Source organism: Loxodonta africana, chromosome 19 (assembly GCF_030014295.1).
Source record: "Loxodonta africana isolate mLoxAfr1 chromosome 19, mLoxAfr1.hap2, whole genome shotgun sequence".
Classification (NCBI taxonomy): domain Eukaryota; kingdom Metazoa; phylum Chordata; class Mammalia; order Proboscidea; family Elephantidae; genus Loxodonta; species Loxodonta africana.
Genome location: NC_087360.1, coordinates 21105696 through 21122727, shown reverse-complemented (window position 1 = coordinate 21122727; position 17032 = coordinate 21105696). Strand labels below are relative to the sequence as shown.

At 50.8% G+C, this 17032-nt stretch overlaps 1 protein-coding gene across 1 annotated transcript; it reads right to left on the bottom strand.

Annotated features, from left to right (window-relative positions):
• Positions 1 to 2256: 2256 nt before the first annotated feature.
• On the bottom strand, positions 2257 to 4430 carry TMEM191C (transmembrane protein 191C). The gene is given in 10 exon segments (XM_010598892.1): positions 2257 to 2461; positions 2535 to 2575; positions 2908 to 2980; positions 3062 to 3126; positions 3232 to 3291; positions 3407 to 3463; positions 3647 to 3724; positions 3817 to 3867; positions 4040 to 4163; positions 4276 to 4430. Coding segments are annotated over 10 exon segments (909 nt in total).
• Between the last annotated feature and the right edge of the window lie 12602 nt (positions 4431 to 17032).

Sequence of the window (17032 nt, the reverse complement as noted above, 5' to 3'; positions counted from 1 at the left end):
AAAAAGCATATAAAATATACAGGCAAGAATAGCTAAATGACAGAAATATTTATCATTAATTCCTTTAAATGTAAATGGACCAAACTTTCCAATTTAAAAGGCAGAGATTAGAACTTGTTTTTTTCTTTTTTTTAATCCATCTATATGCTATTCGCGAGAGACTTACCTTAGATAAAAAGACACAAAGAACAGAAAAGATATTCCATGCAAATAGTAACCAAAAGAGAGCTGGACTGGCCAGACTAATATCAGACAAAATAGATTTTAAGTGAGAAAAGGTTATAAGAGACAAAGAAGGATATATTGATAAAAGATTCAATCCATCAAGGAGATAAAACAATCATAAACATATACACACCTTACAACAAAGCACCAAAATATATGTAGCAAAAACTAACAACTGAAGTGAGAAAGACAATAGTAATAGTTGGAAATGCAATACCCCACTTTCAGTAATTAATAGAACAATCAGAGAGAAGATCAATAGGGAGACAGAGGACTTGAACAACACTGTAAACCAATTAGACCTAACACATATGTTGAACGCTCCACCAAACAACAGCAAAATACGCATTCCTCTCAATGTACCTGGAACATTCTCCAGGATACACAGAATTTACAGAAATTAAAAGGATCATAAGAGAATACCATGAACAACTAATGCCAACAAGTTGGGTAAGCTAGATGAAATGGACAAATTCCTAGAAACACAAACTACCAAAATGATTCAAATAGAAAACTTGCATAGACCTATAACAAGTAAGGAGACGAATCAGTAATCAAAAATCTCCAAACAAGAGTTAAGGACCGATAATTTCACCGGTGAATTCTATCTAACATTTAACGAAAAACAACACCATCCTTCTCAAACTCTACCAAAAAACTAAAGAGAGGGGAACACTTTCTAACTCATTCTATGAGGCCATCATTAATTTGATAACGAGGCCAGACAAAGATACTCCAAGAAAACTACAGACCAATATGTCTTATGAATATAGATGCAAAAATCCTCAACAAAATACCAGCAAACCCAGTCCAGCAGCACACTAAGAGGCTAATACACCATGACCAAATGGGATTTATTTCAAAAGTGGTTGAGCATACAGAATTCAATCAGTATAATCATGAATGGAATAAAGGAAAAACCCCACATGATCATCTCAACTGATACAGAAAAGCATTAACAAAGTCCAACTCCCTTTTATAGTTAAAATACTCAGTAAAGTAGGAATAGAAAGGAATTTCGTTAATAACAAAAAGGCCATATATGAAAAACCCACAGCTAACGTCTTACTTGAAGATAAAGACAAAGCTTTTCCCCTAAGATCAGGACCAAGACAAGGATGCCTGCTTTCACCACTTCTATTCAACATAACCAAACCAAAACCCACTGCCATGGAGTCAATTCCGACTCATATCGACCCTATAGGACAGAGTAGAACTACCCCATGGAGTTTCCAAGGAGCACCTGGTGGATTTGAACTGGAGACCTTTTGGTTAGCAGTTGTAGCTCTTAACTATTATGCCACCAGGATTTCCCTATTCGCCACAGTACTGGAAATTCTAGCCAGAGCAATTAGATGGACAGAGAGATAGAGATTAATCCAAATTGGAACGAGAAGTAAAACTATATTTATAGATGACCTGATCTGACATGTAGAAAACCCTAAAGAATACACACACACACAGCTAATAAACGAATTCAGCAAAGTTGCAGTATACAAAATCAACACACAAAAATCAGTATCTACACACTAGCAACGAACAAACCAAAAAGGAAATGGGGAAAAAAAATTCCATTTACTGTACCATCAAAGAGAATAAAATATTTAGGAATAAATTAAACCAAGGAGGCCCAAAACTTGAACCCCGAGAACTACAATATAAAGCACGCAGAAAGAATCTGACCATCAACAGCTGAGCCCAGGATTCACAGAACTCTGAGGAGAAAGCCCACCGGCCAGCAGCGCCCCCCCCGCCACGCCCCCGAGGACGCTCAGGCTCAGCAGGTGGAGCCGCAGAAAAAAAGTCCTCTTTGAGCCTGCCAGCCCTAGCCCGCACCCCCTGCCCAAGCCAGCGGTCCTTGTGCGGGCGGCGCCCTCTCCCCGCCGACTTCTAAGCCCCCGCCCCGGCGCCGCCCCATCAGCCGCCCCATCCCACCCCCCAGCGTCTCCCCCTACCGTGTGGCCCTACCCTCCGGCGCCCCAAAGATCACGCGGAGACCGAGTGCAGGAGGCCGCAGCCTGGCGTGATGCCCTAGGTGGGTAGCAGCCCGCGCGAGCGCAGCTGGAGCAGAGGGGACAGCGTGTAGCGCAGGCGGCGGAGCGCGGCGGCCGAGCTGAGGCGTGGGAGTCCACGGCGGAGCGCAGCGGAGTTCGCCAGCACCAAGTAGAAAAGCGGAAGCGTCAGGAAGCCGAGCGGTAGCAGCAGCAGCGTCTCCAGCACGCCCAGCGCCCACAGCCTGCGAACGGACGACGGACAGCGCGTGGCGGCGGCTGCGCGGCCCGGGGCGGTCGACCCGTGCGCCCGCCCGCCGGACTCACCTGATGCCTGCGGCGCCGAACAACCGCGTCTCCTGCAGGGAGAGGGAGCTGGCGTCCAGCCCCGCGCCCGAGTGGTCGGGGTTCCGGGAGCCGGGCGGAGCCCGGGCGCCGTGGGGGCGAGGGGTGCGGGACCCTGCCCCCAAAGAGGAGCTGGGAAGGGGCGCGGCGCGGCGTCTGAAAGCGGGGGTCCCTCGTGGGCGGTGGGTGCCCCATGGGGACGGGCTCCCCGGGGGCAGTGGGTCCTCTGTGGTTGGTGGGTCTCCGTGGGCGGTGGATCCCCTGTTGGTTTGGGTACCCCGTGGGCGGTAGGTCTCCCCTGGCGGCAGGTCCCGATCCACCCCACCCCGCAGGGGCCCGCGCTCACACAGTCGGCCTTGGCCACCTCCTCCATGAGAGAGCCCGCGCTGTCCTGTACTGGGCGGGGCTGCGAGTCCCACCTGCGGGGAACGGGGCCCAGGTCGGCGCTCTGCCCTGGCCGACAGCCGTCCCGCTGCACCCCACAGTCCTAACCCCCTTACGGTTCCGGGCCGCCCCGCGAGGCGTCCAGCGCAGCCGCCGCCTCCATCACCTTCCCCTGCAGCTCCTGGAGGGTTGGGGGTTGAAGCCTCAGTGCTGGAGAAGGAGAGGGCGGCGGACGCCGCCAAGGAGTCGGAGGTGAGCGGCTCGCGGCGCGGAGGGGGCGCGGCACCTGCAGAACTCCGCTCTGCTCCTGGAAGCTGGCCCAGGCCTCCTCCGTCCGCCGCGCGCTCTGGGGTGCGGGAGCCACATCAGCCTCGGCGGCCACACCCCTCCCCGCCCCGGCACCTGCCGGGACTCTACCCGCACCGGACGCCGGCCCCTCCCAGGCCCCGCTCCGCCCTCACCTGTCGCAGGCCCTCTGCCTGCACCGCATGCTTGGCCTCCACCAGCTCCAGCTGTTTCTTCGGGAGGAGCCGAGAGATGTCAGGAGCCGGTCACGCCCACGCCCCTACCCTCCGAGTCCTGGCCCCGCCTCCGCTTCCTACCAGCCCTTAGGGCTCCGCCCCATCTCTGCTTAGCCCCACCCCTGCCCTCATGGCCCCGCCTCGCTTCTCCCCGCCTCTCCCTCAGGCCCCGCCCAGCACCTGCAGGGCCACCAACTGGGTCCCCATTTGCTGCTCCGCGCGCTGCTGACTCAGCTGTTCCCCTCCATAGTAGAAGAGCTGGGGACGAGACTCGTAAGGGCAGGGTTCGCGGGGCTTATAGGGGCGGGGCGGGCCATGGGAAGCGAGACAGAGGAGTCCCTGGGGCGTACCTGGCTTGACAGCTCCTCCCACTGCTCCTGCAGCTGCCGGTTGTGTAGCTCCTAAGTATGGGGACGAGAGGGTGTTCCGGGCCTCTCCGCGACACCACCCCTGTCCCGCCCCAACATCGGGCCCGGTTCCCAGACTTGGCCCAGCTCCTAGGCCGGATCCGCCCTCGCACCACCCAGGCACCTGCCGGCCCTGCCCCAGCACCACCCCGGCCTCGCCCCGCACCAGTTCCCGCTTCTGCCGCTCCGCCGCCTCCAGCAGCCCGCGCGCCCGCTCGGCGCGCTCTCGTGCCGCCTCGCGCACCTCCCCTCGCAGGGCCTGCGCCGTCTGGCTGCGCTTCCGTTGCAGGCTGCAGAGAAGACGCTAAGGCCGGCGCAGCCTACCGGGCGGCAAACCCACCGGGTCCCGCGCCCCGCCCGCTCCCGGCTCCCGCGCCGCCTGCTAGTCCCCGCGCCCCGCACCTGCGCTCGCGCTCGCGCAGGTCCTGCAGGCGCCCGGTGAGGCTCTCGCTCTCGGCCTCGAGCCCACGCACCAGCTCTTCCAGCTCCTGGTTCCGCAGGCGCCCGTCGCGGTTGTCCTTCTGCAGCTGCAGCAGCAGCTCCTGTGTCTCTGCCATGACCCCGGCTCTGCCGTTCTTCCCTCCCGCCTAACCTCAGCCCCCCCCCCACCCTGGCGGCGTCACAAAGGGCAGGGCGCCCCCGCTCCCGAGCGCAGGGCCCCACAGCGTCACGGCGCCGTCCATCAGACGCCAATACCTGACGCAAGCAGGTTGAGACCAGTGGGCTCCCCCACACTGCTGACGGCCCTCGCAGATTGATACACCTGTCTTTGGGAAAAGGCTTGGAAATGTGTATCAAGATCTACAAATCGTATCTTTTCACCCAATTTTCCCACTCCTGGAAATCTATCTAAGGAGAAAATTTTTTTTAAAACCTATATATTAAATTATTCATAGACGCTTTTAGATACAGTCGCCACGAAAAGGAAAACTATAATTATTAAAATGATATATTTGAATATTATGTGGCATTAAATAGAAATATTATGTACCGTGAATAAAGTAGAATATCACCATTTTTGCTAAATGAAACTAAGACTAAGGTACACAGGTGAGGTCTGTAAAGCCAACAAGAAAAAGACAAGAATTTCATTGTTTGGTGAGACTGTAGGTAAACTTGTTTTAAAAATTGCCATTACTTGGTCAATTTCAGTTACCAACTTGGATGCAAAAATCCTAAATAAATTGTTAGCGAACCAAATCCAAAACCCCAAACCAAAGCCCTTGCTGTGGAGTCGGCTCCAGCTCACGGCAATCCCACGCGTGTCACAGTAGAACAGTGCCCCGTAGGGTTTTCAATGACTGATTTTTCAGAAGTAGGTCACCAGGCCTTTCTCTGAGGTGCCTCTGGGTGGACTCGAACCGGGAAACTCTAGGTTACCAACTGAGCATGTCCACCGTTTGTGCCACCCAGGGACCTTTATCATATCCAAAACCAAAAACAAAAGCCCACTGCCGTCAAGTCAATTCCAACTCGTAGGGACCCTATAGGACAGAGTAGAACAGCCCATAGGGTTTCCAAGGAGTGGCTGGTGAGTTTGAACTGCTAACTTTTTGGTAAGCAGCCTGAGCTCTTAACCACTGTGTCACCAGGGCTCCTTACCATATCAAAAACCAAACCCGTTGCTGTCGAGTTGATTTCTACTCATAGTGACCCTAGATGACAGAGTAGAACTGCCCCATAGGGTTTCAAAGGAGGGCCTGGTGGATTCGAACTGCCAATCTTTTGGTTAACACCCATAACTCTTAATCACTACACCACCAGGGTTTCCACCATATCCAAAAAGGTCAAAAAAGATACATGGGAACCAAGCAGAGTTTCTTCCAGGAATGTGAGGACTGTTAAAGATCAGAAAATCAATGGCATCCCCTGCTAATGTCTCAGAGTGCTGGAGGGCTCACAAAAAGGTAAGGAAAAAAAAAAGTGTATGAAAAGTATGCAAACACTGTTGGTTGCCTACCCTAAAGCTACTCCCCTCTTTCTCCTTGCCAGCATAGCTCCAGAAATCGCTTTCTTCCAAAGGTCTTGGCCTTTGGTGGTGGGGGTGGTGGAATGGAGGTTGGAGGAGTACGGGCTTCCTTTCCTAGCCCTGAGAGTAAGTGGTACAATTCTGCCTGTGAATTTGCTGGGGGTTTCTGGGAGGATACCCTCTCCATAAAAAAAAAAAAAAAAAATCAGATGAGATGTGATTCTATCACATGTCATCTGCATGTGATGCCTGGAACTGCTGCAGCCACGTTGTAACCATGAGGTACCTGCAAGAGCAACTCTGTCTATTCCAGTGCCTCTTTTGCTGAGAAATCTCCCATAGATTTTCCCTTAGCTCTCATGGGCCAGAACTAGGGCACATTCTCACTTCTAAGGAGGTCACCAGCAAACAGGAGTGGCAACGAGACTGAAGTATGGCATAGGGTGGCTGTGAGGGAGTCATCTCCATGATCACATGGCAAAGGGTGCTGGGAAAACTGACTCAGGAATAAAAAAGAAAAAAAATTGATTCCTATCTCACATTCTAAGCAAAGTAATCCCAGATGAATTAGAGGCTTAAATGGGAAACCCAAAATGATAGACTTGGGGCTTAGGTTTGGGGAAAGATTTCTTAAACAAGACACACACCTCAAACAACCTGTGAAGAGAAAGTCGATGGCTTTGATTGTATCAAGAGTAGGAGTTTCTGCTTATCAGAAGACCCCTTGGTGAGGACAGTACTCTATCCTGATCAGGAGGTTGGTTACATTGGTAGATTGTGGACAGAAGTCAAAACTCACTGAACTGAGCACTTAAGATCTATACATTCTATACTCTTTGTAATTATTATACCTCAATCTACAACAATTCGCCTGGGGGAAAATTTTTTGCTTGGAACGAAAAGACACCATGTGGAACCCTCATCCATTGCTGGTGGGATTGCAAAATGGTACAGCGCTGTGGAGAACAGTTTGGCGGTTCCTCACAAAGCTAAACAGATATGACCCAGCAATCCTAATCCTAGCTATATACCCAAAAGAATTGAAAGCAGGAATGCAAACAGAAACCTGTACGGCAGTGTTCATCGCAGCGCTCTTCACAACAGCCAAAAGATGAAAAAACAGCCTCGATGCCCATCAACAGATGAATGGGTAAACAAAAAGTGGCACATACATACAATGGCATACTACTCAGCTGTAAAGAGAAAAGAAGTCCTGATACATGCTACGACATGGATGAATCTTGAAAACATTATGCCGATCAAATACGTCAGTCATAGAAGGACAAATAGCATATGGTCCTACTTACACGAAATAGGCAAATGAGCAGAGACCAAAGCTTATCAGTGGTTCCTGTGGGGGGAGGGGAATCACTGCTTAGGGGACACTGAGTTTCTTCCACGGGAGGAACATCAACTGGGTTGTGTCGTGAGGTGGAATTGTCATGGAGGGGGCGTGTGCCCCTTCACTGTTTACACTGTCACTGTCCCAGGTGGCTCATGGACTGCTGGTTCCCTGTTCCCTCACATCCTTGCTTATATTTGATGTCAGCCACGGTCATCATTTCTGCTGCTCAGCAGGCTGTGAAGTGTAGGGCTTTTCCTGGAAATCTCTTTGGGTGTTGATGGGCTCTCCTGGGAAGTGCCCCGTTGTACAGACTCTTTGCCCCTTTCTCCCTTTGATTATTGGTCTTTCTCATGGTAGCCTCCGGGATTTCCCATATATTCTAGTTATCAATTCTCTGATTGCAATTCTCTTTTCCCATTCTGTCACCAGTTTGTAAATGTTGTCCGTGGTGTCTTCCCCGACCCCTCCCCGCTTGCTTTTCACAACACAGGACTGTAAAATTAGATATTGTAAGCCCTAGCTGATTAAACACACCAGTTTGTTTCCTTAAGAGCAAACAACTCTGTACACCTGGTGCCTGAGCGCCTTTCTCCCAGGTGCCAGGATGAGACGCTCGTTTTTTTTAATTGGGGTAATACATATATACACCTATATAACAGAACGTTTGCCAATTCAACAGTGTTACATGTATAATTCAGTCACCCTGATTATGTTTATCATGTTGTACAACCATCACCTGTTACAGAAACTCAGCAACGAGTCCCCTCCCTTCTGGGTGGTACGCAGAGGAATGTGAGGCTATGTAGTAGCAAGGTTACAGGGGGAGCAGCTTCACGCAGATGCTTCTTGGCGTCTCTTGTGCTGGAATTGGCTCCCTAGACGTGGAAGACGGATTCAGGCGGGGCAGGAAGCGGGGGACAAGGGTGGGCCAGCATCCGAGGAAGTCAACCTGTTCAACCCTTATCAGCCCATTTAAAAAAAAGAAAAAACTGTTGCTGTTGAGTCGACCTCAACTCATGGCGACCCCGCGTGTGTCAGAGTAGAACTGTGCTCCAGAGGGTTTTCAGTGACTTGATTTCTTCCGGAGCAGATCATCAGGACTTTCTTCCGAGGTGCCTCTGGGTAGACTCAAACCACCAACCTGGTCAGTAGCCAAGCGCTTATAACGCTTTGCACCACCCAGGGGTTCCATTGCACAAGCCCATGGAGGGGGCGCTTCATTTCTCAATTTACAGAAGAGGGACTCGAGGGCCAGAGAGGCACCTGTGCCACCACCAACTTGAATTCAAGCCCAGGTTGACCCAAATCCGTGTGCCACCACCACCTTGAATTCAAGCCCAGGTTGACCCAAATCCAGAGAACACACGTGATATTCCCTTTTTCAAATCACTGAGGGCCCCCCACCTCAGCCCCCACATCACAAATCGATGCATCTGCTCTCATTCAACCTCTGCTTGACTGAATCACTGTAGACTTATGTTGTGACGGGAGTCCCTAAGTGGTGCAAATGGTTAACCCACCCAGAGGCACCTCGGAAGAAAGGCCTGGTGATCTAAAAAAACTATCTACTTCCAATAAATCAGCCATTGAAAACTCTGTGGAGCACAGGTCTACTCTGACACATGTGGGGTCACCATGAGTCAGAACTGACTCAGTGGCAGCTGGTTTGCTCTTTGTTTGTTTGGTTACATTGTAATATGGACTACCCTCAGAAGTGCAGGTTTGGGGGCTTTTTTGCTGTGGTTGACGTTAGACCATAAGCTTCTTGAGGGTAGGGAGCAGATCTTGTTCTTCGTTGATACCCAGACCCAGCGCAGGGCCACGGGAGCAATGATTTAGGACCAGTCATTTCTTTTTCCAGATAAACTCTTTGTCAAATTCTCCCAAATACATTGTTTGGAATTTGTATTTAGATTGCCAAAAAGTATACATATGGTAAAAGAGAAAAATGGACATGTTTACAATATTCTATCATCTGCCCTGTGGCCAGAGCCTTTCTGCCCGTTCTAATAGGTCTTGTTTTAGGTCTCCTGTTAATGTTTTAGGTCCCTGGCTGGTGCAAAAGGTTTGTGCTCAACTACTAATCTAAAGGTCGGTGATTCGAACCCACCCAATGGCTCCACAGAAGAAAGGCCTGGTGGTCTGCTTCCACAAAGATTATAGCCAAGAAAACCCTCTGGAGCACAGTTCTACTCTGCAAAACATGGAGTCACCATGAGTTGGAATTGGCTCAAGAGCAACAAGGTTTTTTTGTTGTTTTTTTTTTATCATTTATGTTTTCTGGTTTGCAAACAGGTTTGACACATTAATCCAGGCTACTCCTACATTGGTTCAAAATTGGAAAAGGTGTGCAGCAGAGTTGTATTCTTTCACCTTACTTATTCAATCTGTCTGCTGAACGTATGATCCAAGAAGCCAGACTATATGGTGACTGTGGCATCAGAATTGGAGGAAGACTCATTAACAACCTGCCAGATACAGATGACACAACCTTGCTTGCTGAAAACGAAGACGACTTGAAGGACTTAGTGATTAAGGTAAAAGACTACAGCCTTCAATACGGATTATGCCTGAACGTAAAGAAAACAAAAATCCTCACAACTGGATCAATAAACAACATCAATGAAGAAGTGGAAGTTGTCAATGATTTCATTCTAACAATCAATGCTTATGGAAGCAGCAGTCAAGAAATCAAATGATGTATTGCACTGGGCAAATCCGCTGCAAAAGACCTCTTTAAAGTTGTAAAAAGCAAGGATGTCACTTTGATGACTAATGTGTGCCTGACCCAAGCCTCGTCCCTTCGTGAAACTCAAGCTGCTTCACCTCGTCCAGGAGGCCCAGGTAGGCCGGGGAGAGGTGTGGGTGACTCCAGCCGCCTGCCTGCACACCGCCAGGTGTGGTGTGGCTCACAGGAGCACCTGCCTAACCCCCTCATTCATTTCGCCAATTTCTGCCTGATCCTCAGGACCTGGGTTTGATTTCCTTCTGTCCTTGGAGCCCTCTGCCGGCCACGATGGGCTAAGCACCGCCTGTGATCCCTACCAGGACTGGCCTCCCGCAGGGCCAGACCCAGCCCCCAGTGGACACAGAGAAAGAAGGGGGTGCAGAACGCCACCTGCCCTGCCCTGAGACAGTTCCTGACCCTTTAGAACTTTTGAAATTGTAGTTGACAATAGCTAGCCTAGAGTCCTTGGGTGGTCAAATAGTGAATTCGCTTGGCCACTAACTGAAAGGTTGTAGGTTCGAGTCCACCCAGAGGTGCCTTGGAAGAAAGGCCTGGTGATCTATTTCTGAAAAAACAGCCACTGAAAACCCTATGGAGCGAAGTTCTACTCTGACACACATGGGGGTGCCATGGGTCAGAAGCAACTCCATGGCAACTGGGGAAAAAAAAAAATTAGCCCTAGTACATGTAGGTCATGTTTCCCCAACATCTTATTATGAAAATTCACAAACATAAAAACAAGCTGAATGCATTTAAGGCCAGCTCCCACAAAGGCACACTGGGATTCCAGCACCAGCAAACTCCTCCACCTGTTTCACTGTACACCTGTGCTTGCTCACTTCCAAGTGAGGAACTGGCTGTGTCTGCACCCCTAGCGCCCCCACACATGGCCACGGGCAAGGCCCAGGGCAGCTCTGTGCTTTGTCAGCATGGATGTTTTATTTGGTAGATTTTAATGAAGTATAACATTCATAAGTAGCATGAATGATATAGATGTACGGTTCAGTCATCTTTCACAGGAAGGACACGTCTATGTAAGAAGTTGTTGCTCTTAGTTGCCATCAAGTCGACTCGGACTCATGGTGACAGATGGAAACGTTGCCTGGTCCTGTGTAATCCTCGTGATCACTGGTGTGTTTGAGTCCATCATTGCGGCTATTGTGCCCGTCCACCTCACTGAGGGGCTCCCTCACGCTCATTGACCCTCTGCTTCACCAAACGTCATGTCCTCCTCTAGTGATTGATCCCATCGGATGACACGTCCAACACAAGCGAGTTGAGCCATATTCTGTTGTGATCCATGAGACATTCGTGGGCTGATTTTTCAGAAGTAGATCTCCAGTCATTTCTTCCTAGTTTGTCTTAGTCTGGGAGTTCCGTTGAAACCTATCTACTATGGGTGACTCTGCTGGTATCTGAAATACTAGTAGCACAGCTTCCAGCATCACAGCAACATGCAGGCCCCCACAGCCTGATAAACTGGCAGATAGGGGGTGGGTATAACAAGTACCCGGATGACTTCACAGCTCCAGAGTCCCAGGAAGGCCAGTGGCCCCTCTGTCAACCACTAACCCCCCAAGGAGGTCCCTGGCCTGGCTCTAGCATCCTGTCTTCCTGCACTGGAGGTAAGCGGGGACCTGCAGGACTGCAGGACGCTCCTCTGTGTGTCTCACTTTTAAAGGAGTCCCCCAGGTGACTGAGAGTGGCACGTGCAGGAGGAAAGGCCCTGGGCAGGTATCTGCTTGTCTCTGACTTGCAAGGATGAGGATGACCCTTGGCTGCGGGGCTGCTTAGGTGAGCGGCATCCTACTCTGTGTGTCCCTTGGGGTTCCATTCTCGTTTCTATGACTTCTTATTTAGTGTCCAGTCCTGTGAGAACATCTATAGGGCGTCAGGAACACCACAATTTTCTGTTTGTTGAATAAGAGGGAGAACCATAAAGAATCTATGGTTGTTTGGCAGACCTCAGGGCACTTTTTTAAAATTTGTTAGCTAAGAATATACACAGCAAAATGTAACACCAATTCAACCGTTGGTACAACATGTACAATTCAGCGACACTGATTACATTCTTCGAGTTGTGCAACGATTCTTGCCCTCCTTTTCTGAGTTGTTTCTCCCCTATTCACATACACTCCCTGCCCCCAAAACCAAAACCAAACCCATTGCCATCGAGTTGATTCTGACTCACTGCGACTCTATAGGACAGAGTAGAATTGCCCCATAGGGTTTCCAAGGAGTGGCTACTGGATTTGAACTGCCGACCTTTTGGTTAGTGGCTGAGCTCTTAACCATTGTGCCGCCAGGGTTCCCACTGTTCCCTAAGGTGCACCTGTTTTTTTTTAACATGGTATATGTCACCCAGCTTTATCTTAACATTTTGCCGTATTTGCTCCGGATTATTTTTTAATTATTAAATTTGTATTGTGGTAAAATATATATCACAAAAAATTTGCCATTTTAACCATTCTTAAGTGTACAGCTTAGTGACATTCATTTATCCACTGTGTTATATAACCATAACCATTATTTCCAAAGCTTTTCATCACCCCAACAGGAACTCAGCACCCCTTCAGCAATGAGGCCTCCTTCCCCAGCCCCAGAGCCGCTAATGAACCTCGATCTCCATGCATTTGTCTCAGAGCCCTGTTTGCATGGTTAGAGATTGAGTTCCCTATGCAGAGGTTAGAGGGCAAGCTATTGTATTTGCTTCTTCCCCCCTGAGTCCTCCCTGGTCAATGCGTGTTGCTTTTATAGTAAGAAAAATAAATATTTGTACTTGGAAGGAAAAAGTACTGCAATCCAGGTAGTCCCCGACTTAGGACTTAGTCAAGTTATGACGAACCACACTTACGACCATCTGGGTTTTGTTTTTGGTTTTTTTACATCTTATTGTTAGTACTATGTATTAATACAGTGTTTCAGTGCGTAACATGCTGATGTTATTCTCAGAGTTCACTCGCAGATGTTCAATGTTATGATTTATAAAGATACTGATGATATATAAAAAAAAAAAAAAACCTATTGCCATCGAGTCAATTTCGACTCATAGCGACCCTATAGGACAGAGTAGAACTGCCCCATGGAGTTTCCAAGGAGCACCTGGTGGCTTAGAACTGCCTTCCTTTTGGTTAGCAGCCTACCACTTAACCACTATGCCACCAGGGTTTCCACTGATAATAAAAGGCAATCATAATAAAAACTAAAAAAAAATGAGGTCTTTGGCTTATGTCAGAATCCACTTACGACAGAGTCACCAGAACGGAACCCCGTCGTAAGTCAGGCACTACTTACATATAAGATGACAGCTACCCCCGAATGTGGGGGCTGTGGTGGTTTTATGGTAGAATCTTTGCCTCGCATGCAGGAAACCCAGGTTCAATTCCTGGGCAGTGCACCTCAGGTACAGCCGCCACCCGCCTGTCAGTGAAGGTTTGTCTGTTGCTATGATGCTGAACAGGTTTCAGCAGAGCTTCCAGGTTATGACAGACTAGGAAGAAAGGCCTGACAACCTACTTCCAAAAATCAGCCAATGAAAGCCCTATGGAACACAACGGTTTACTCCACAACTGATCACGGGGATGGTGCAGGACCTGGCAGAGTTTCATTCCATTGTGCACGGGGTCACCATGAGTCCGGGCAGCTCACATCAGCAACAATCCGAACAGCAAGGTCCTCACTGTATCTACAGAGGCACCTACTCCATCCACCAGGCCTGCCCTCCCCAGCTCCCTAGCCCAGCCACCCTGCTGCAGGTGTTCTTGGGGGGCTTCTAGGTAGGAGTCTGCTCCCAGGCAGGGTTATTCAAAGATGGGTCCCTGGCCACTGTTCTGATGGTCCAACTGGGGCCGCAGTCCCCGGGGGCAGAGAGTGCTCAAGCACGACCTTCTTTACAGTTTGTCCTACCAGGGGAGGTCCACACCAGGGAAACTGCCAGAACCAGGCTCACTCGGAGAGAGACAGAGGGTGGTCTCCATCTCCTGGGTGAAGCCCCCTCCCCCTGTCCTGGGGGGAGGAGACTGAGGGAAGGAATATTTTCACACATAGCTTCCTTAGTCACAACATCCCAGGGAGACAAGGCGCTCCATGCTGCTACACCTGGTCACTCAGTTCTTGGCCTCGATCAGCCTCCTCCTGCCCCTCCCCCTGGGGCTGGTCCTCCCAGGGCTCACTCTTTAGTCTTGCCCCTCTCAGGAGCTCATCCAGTGTTGTGGGGCTTAGCCATCTCTCCTCTGTGACACCCAAATCCCATCTTGGTATGGACCTCCTCCCAAAAATCCAACTTCCCATTCAATACCACTTGCTGCAGATCCGACGCCAACTCATGGCAACCCCATGTGTGTCAGAGTAGAACTGTGTTCCATTGGGTTTTCAACAGCTGGTTTTTCAGAATTAGACTGCCAGCCTTTTCTTGCAAAGCACCTCAGGGTGGACTCCAACCAGACGAGCATGTTAACTATTGCACCACCCAGGGACTTTATCCCCACACTAACCTCTGCTGTCGAGTCAGTGTGGATTTGTAGCGACCCAGTAGGACAGAGGAGAAACCCCCACACTAAGGTGTCCGAAATGGGACTCACACTTCAGGTGTCCACAGTCAACCCCTGCTTTCCCCCTGCATTGCCCTACACGGCCCCTCAATGCTTCTTTGCTTCCTAGCCCTCCCATGCACTTCTCCTCCAACTTGTCAGCAAACCCTGGGGCTCCTCCACCACAAACTACTAACCCATCTCTCATCAGGATGGTTGGAAGGGTGAATGAGTTGCTATTTGCAGAGCACTTAGAAGACTGTGGGCACACAGCCAGAGACAGATCAGGGCTCGTTAATTACATTTAAATAAAAAACCCATTGCTGAATTCTGATCTCTTTTACTGCCTTCAACATCACCAGTCCAGATCATTCCAGCAGCTCCTGAACGGTCTGCCTGCTCCCTCCTTGCCTTCCCCACAGCAGCCACAGGGACCCAGCAAACCCACTGGTAGCTTCTGTCTCACGGAGTACAAGCCCTCAAGGCCACCCAGGCCCGGCAGAGCCAGGACTGACTGCAGAGCCTGGGACCTGCCCCAGAGCCCTCTACACCTGCTCTTCCCTCTGCCTGGAGCTGCCCTCACTCCTTCAGGCCTCGCCCCTGTGCTACCCTCCCTTCTCAAGGTGCTGCTTACTGAGCCCATGGCACCCAGCCCCGCCCACCATAAAAAAAATAGCACGTGCTTTCTTACTGTACTTACCATTCTCTCCCCTGCCAGAGCGCAACTGGGAGAGGACCTGGCGCATACCCAGGTGCCGGGGAAATAAATGAAGCACCTGGCCCTCTGGCAGAGATGTGGCATCTTGCCTGAGCACATCGCCCGGGCAATTGGAAGGAGCTGGAATCAAGACCAGGCAGGCATAGCCAAGCCGCAGGCTCCTCTGCCTTATACCCAGCTTCTCACTCTGGACCAGGACCTCCCCCTGCTTCCCTGTGGGATGTGGACCCTCCCTTCCTCACATTTCTCATGCCAAAGGGGAGGTCTCAGCCCAGGTTGTTGCTGTCCTGGCCAGCGAGCAAGGCTCATTCTTAAAAAAAAAAAACAACATTGCCATAGAGTCGATCCGACTCATAGTGACCCTACAGGACAGAGCAGAACTGCCCCATGAGTTTCCAAGGAGCAGCTAGTGGATTTGAACTTCCAACATTTTGGTTATCAGCCGAGCTCTTAACCACTGCACCACCAGGACTCTTAAACCTGAACAAATCCTCCTGCTGAAGGATAGAGGCTGGGCAGCTGCCCAGTAGATTCCAGGGTGTTCTGTGCAGTCCACTGGCGTGAGCCAGGAAGAAGATCAAAGGGAACAAGGATTCGAAGCCTAGTTCTGCTGCTCACAGAATTCCAAAATGGGCTCCGGTGCCTCCCACTGCCCAGAGGGGAACACCCATGTCTGGCCTCCGACCTGCGACCTGACTTTGCTGTGGGTGTGGACCATGGTGAGAAGCACTGGGGGCACAGAGGCTTGAAGACTGACCGGAACAGGGACACGCACTGTTCTGGATCGAATTATACCCATAAATGTATGTTGGAGTCCTAACCTCTGTATCTGTGGCTGTAATTCTTTTGGAGGAATAGGGTTTTCTTTGTTATGTTAACGAGGCCGTATCAGTGTTGGGCGTGTCCTAAACCTATCACTTCTGAGTGATACAAGGAGGAGCAGAGACAGAGAAACAAGCACCAACACTAATGTGGGAGGACAGATGCCATATGGAGATCGCCAAGGACCCAAGGAACTCTAGGGCTACAGAAGCTGAAAAAGAAAAGGACCTTCCCCATAGGAGAGAGAGAGAGCCTTCCCCTAGAGCTGGTGCCCTAAATTCAGACTTCCAGCCTCCTGAACTGTGAGAAAATAAGTTCCTGTTCTTTAAAGCCGCCACAGTGTTTTCATTACAGCAGTACCAGGAGACTCAGACACCAGCCGGCAAGCAAAGATCCCAAGGCAGCTGACTGCTGGGAAGAAGTCTGGCTGTTGGCTGGCGGACTCACACATTGGTGAGCTGGAGGCAGGTGTGGCTGGAGGCAGAGCTGGTGCCCAAGTGAGGCTGAGCCTGGAGGCCAGAGCCACTGGTGCCTGCGGGAGGGAAAGGCACCCCTCAGCCCGGAGGCATCGCTCCCTCGGACACAGGGCGCAGGGGCCAGTGGGAGCACCCCCCACCCCACCGAGGGCCTAGAATCCCCGAGATGGCTCTCTGTGCTCCCTCTCCCTGCACTGCCCACTGCCTCCTGACTGGCCTGGTGGCTTCACAGCCCACCCTGGATGGGCCTCCAGGGCAGAGTCCCCACACTTGGTGGCAGTCATGGGGAAGTTCCGCGCAAGGCTGCAGCACCCTCAGGATTAAGCCCAGCTCCTCAATTTGGCCTCCACAGCCCTCAGGCCACAGCAGGGCCCTCTCCTTGCCTCCTGCCACTCCCTCTTGCTTCTGGCTGCAGGCAACCTGTTTCACTGTCTCCCACACCTCACAGACCATTTCACCTGGTTGAAACCTAGGGCGTGACTAGAAGCAGTTGCCCGACCCCCTCTCTCACCCTCCAGACAGAGCTGTGGAAGCCTCTGTGAACCCCGTGATCATCTCCCCTACCACAGAAT